This window comes from Haplochromis burtoni, unplaced genomic scaffold (genome assembly GCF_018398535.1).
Source record: "Haplochromis burtoni strain Fernald_Lab_line unplaced genomic scaffold, NCSU_Asbu1 Contig_427, whole genome shotgun sequence".
NCBI lineage: Eukaryota > Metazoa > Chordata > Actinopteri > Cichliformes > Cichlidae > Haplochromis > Haplochromis burtoni.
Genome location: NW_024582788.1, coordinates 111,413 through 113,392, shown reverse-complemented (window position 1 = coordinate 113,392; position 1,980 = coordinate 111,413). Strand labels below are relative to the sequence as shown.

The following is a 1,980-nucleotide window of genomic DNA, read 5'->3' as shown; positions in this document are numbered from 1 at the left end:
TACACTACGGTGCACTGCATCAAGATTTCCTCTCATGGACTGATCTGTGCAGGCGCTGATGTAGAAACATTTCTTTAAGCAATCAGTGATTTATTCAGACTTTTGCACCTGAATTTATTGAGTTTGTGAACAAACTTAGAAGTGCCTCTCACCATGTGTACGAACAAATGTCACCATCACTACAGTAACATCAGCTTTGAGTGATCCTGTATTTCAGCCACAGCCTCTCTTAAAAGATGTCCTCGCTGCAGCGTGGACCCTTTTACAAAGCCTGTCTGGGTCACTTTCCCCACTCACTCTTTCTCCTCTGGTGGGTCAGCTCTGCTTATACAGAGACATGTGGGCGTGTCACGTGCAGACAATATGCAGATTCCACAGGCCGGTCGAATTCACTAACATGACACGACAGCAAGAACAAAACAGGCTTTGTTAATGAGGACCATTGTTCTCAACTATCAAACATATCACGCTCCTTCAAACATCGACGATGTGCAGTAACAGTGTAAATCAAACACTGAGAGCGTTCTCCTCATTCGTCAGTAAGAACAATAGAAACTGGGATGTGTTTCTATTTTGCACACAATCTGCAAACAGCAACCACACAGTCCAGAGTCAGGTCTGCAACACCTGACAAATTCACTCTGATCACCACAAAGTGACTGAATTATGCTGCACGGTTAAAAACAAACAACCCACTGGTGGCATGGAGGGGTGGACAGTCCATTCCTCTCTTCTTCATCAGGTACCGAATGGTCTGCAGCTGAGACATGATCTCATTCTTCTGTTCCTGGGCCACCGACTTCACGCTGGAGGAACAAAAGAGAAGAGACGATTCTCACAGGGTCTGTGTTTGTCATAACGGCCGTTTTATTACATGAAACTAAAGTCAGGTGATCAGCTCCACGCCGTCCTGCAGGCGGGTTAGAGTCATGTTTGAGAGCTGTGTGGGGAACACCTGGAGAAACCTGACTGGGAAGGTCACTCACCAGTTGGTCAGCGGGTCCAGCTGGGTGAGGATGGAATTGAGCATCCTCTCTGTCTGTGCAAGCCTTTGTTCCAGCTCATTCAACTGGTTCTCTGCATGAAAGCAAACACACACGATGGGGAAACCACGACTGAAACCAAATAAAACGTGCAAACACAAATCCTGACACACACCTGCCTCCATGGATTTTTTGGCCCCTTTTGCAAACTTGTCCTTTTGGGCCTTGTCGTCTGTAGACCTGATCTGGAACAAAAACAAACATGACGGCTCAAACTGTAGATGCTATCCGAGACCTGAGGTGCTGCAGTGTACGTAGTTACCTTCAAAAACTTGTATGCTGCAAACACTCCCACTCCAATGGCGTAGAGCGGCATCAGCGTGAACACGTAGCCCTTATTGCTGCTCGATTTGTATTTGTCACTCTTCAGCTCTTGCTCCACCCGTTTCTTCATCTGCTGCAAGTTCTCCGGGGACTGGCCGGCGCCGTTCATATTGATGGGCTGACCTCGCGCTGGGCCTGCTGACACAACATCGTGACGGACGTCAGAAACACGCTAAGAAACCGTATTCATGGCACATGAGCACCGTTCCAAATCGTTTGTCTTAAAGCAGATAGTGAGGTGAGGGTCAGGGGTGTTACCAACAAGCTTCGGTAGGGGTTTAAGTCACATGTTTACGTAGTGCTGTATGACTGACAGTAGGAGTTTTTATAGTGCAATCATCTGCTGTTAAAGGCCGTTCATGCACCACCCTGCTTTTACAGCCTTTCATAGTTTACTTAGTGATAATTCATCTCTAAACAGCTACTTTCAGGCTGTTTCCTGACAGGTGACGATGACAGACAAATGTCAGCATCACATTTTATGGACTGGATTGGAACAGGCACCCATGATCACCATAAGAAGTGTGATTACTGTGTGAAGGAGTCCAATGAGAGTGAGAGTGTGTGTGTGTGTGTGTGTGTGTGTGTGTGTGTGTGTGTGTGTGTGTGTGTG

The 1,980-nt window shown here is 47.0% G+C and overlaps 1 protein-coding gene across 2 annotated transcripts in view; it reads right to left on the bottom strand.

Moving 5' to 3' along the window:
- ccdc107 (coiled-coil domain containing 107) overlaps positions 1-1,980 on the bottom strand; it is a 23,205-nt gene that overhangs the window by 5,644 nt on the left and 15,581 nt on the right. Inside the window, exons 2-5 of one of the 2 annotated variants that reach the window (XM_005944957.1) lie at positions 1,306-1,502; positions 1,159-1,228; positions 987-1,077; positions 697-806 (exon numbers count right to left, since the gene is read on the bottom strand). In XM_005944957.1, coding sequence (XP_005945019.1) covers positions 697-806; positions 987-1,077; positions 1,159-1,228; positions 1,306-1,502 — 468 coding nt within the window. Of the gene's footprint in view, positions 1-696; positions 807-986; positions 1,078-1,158; positions 1,229-1,305; positions 1,506-1,980 lie in introns of both variants that reach the window. The other variant, XM_014340938.2, reaches the window with a different exon arrangement.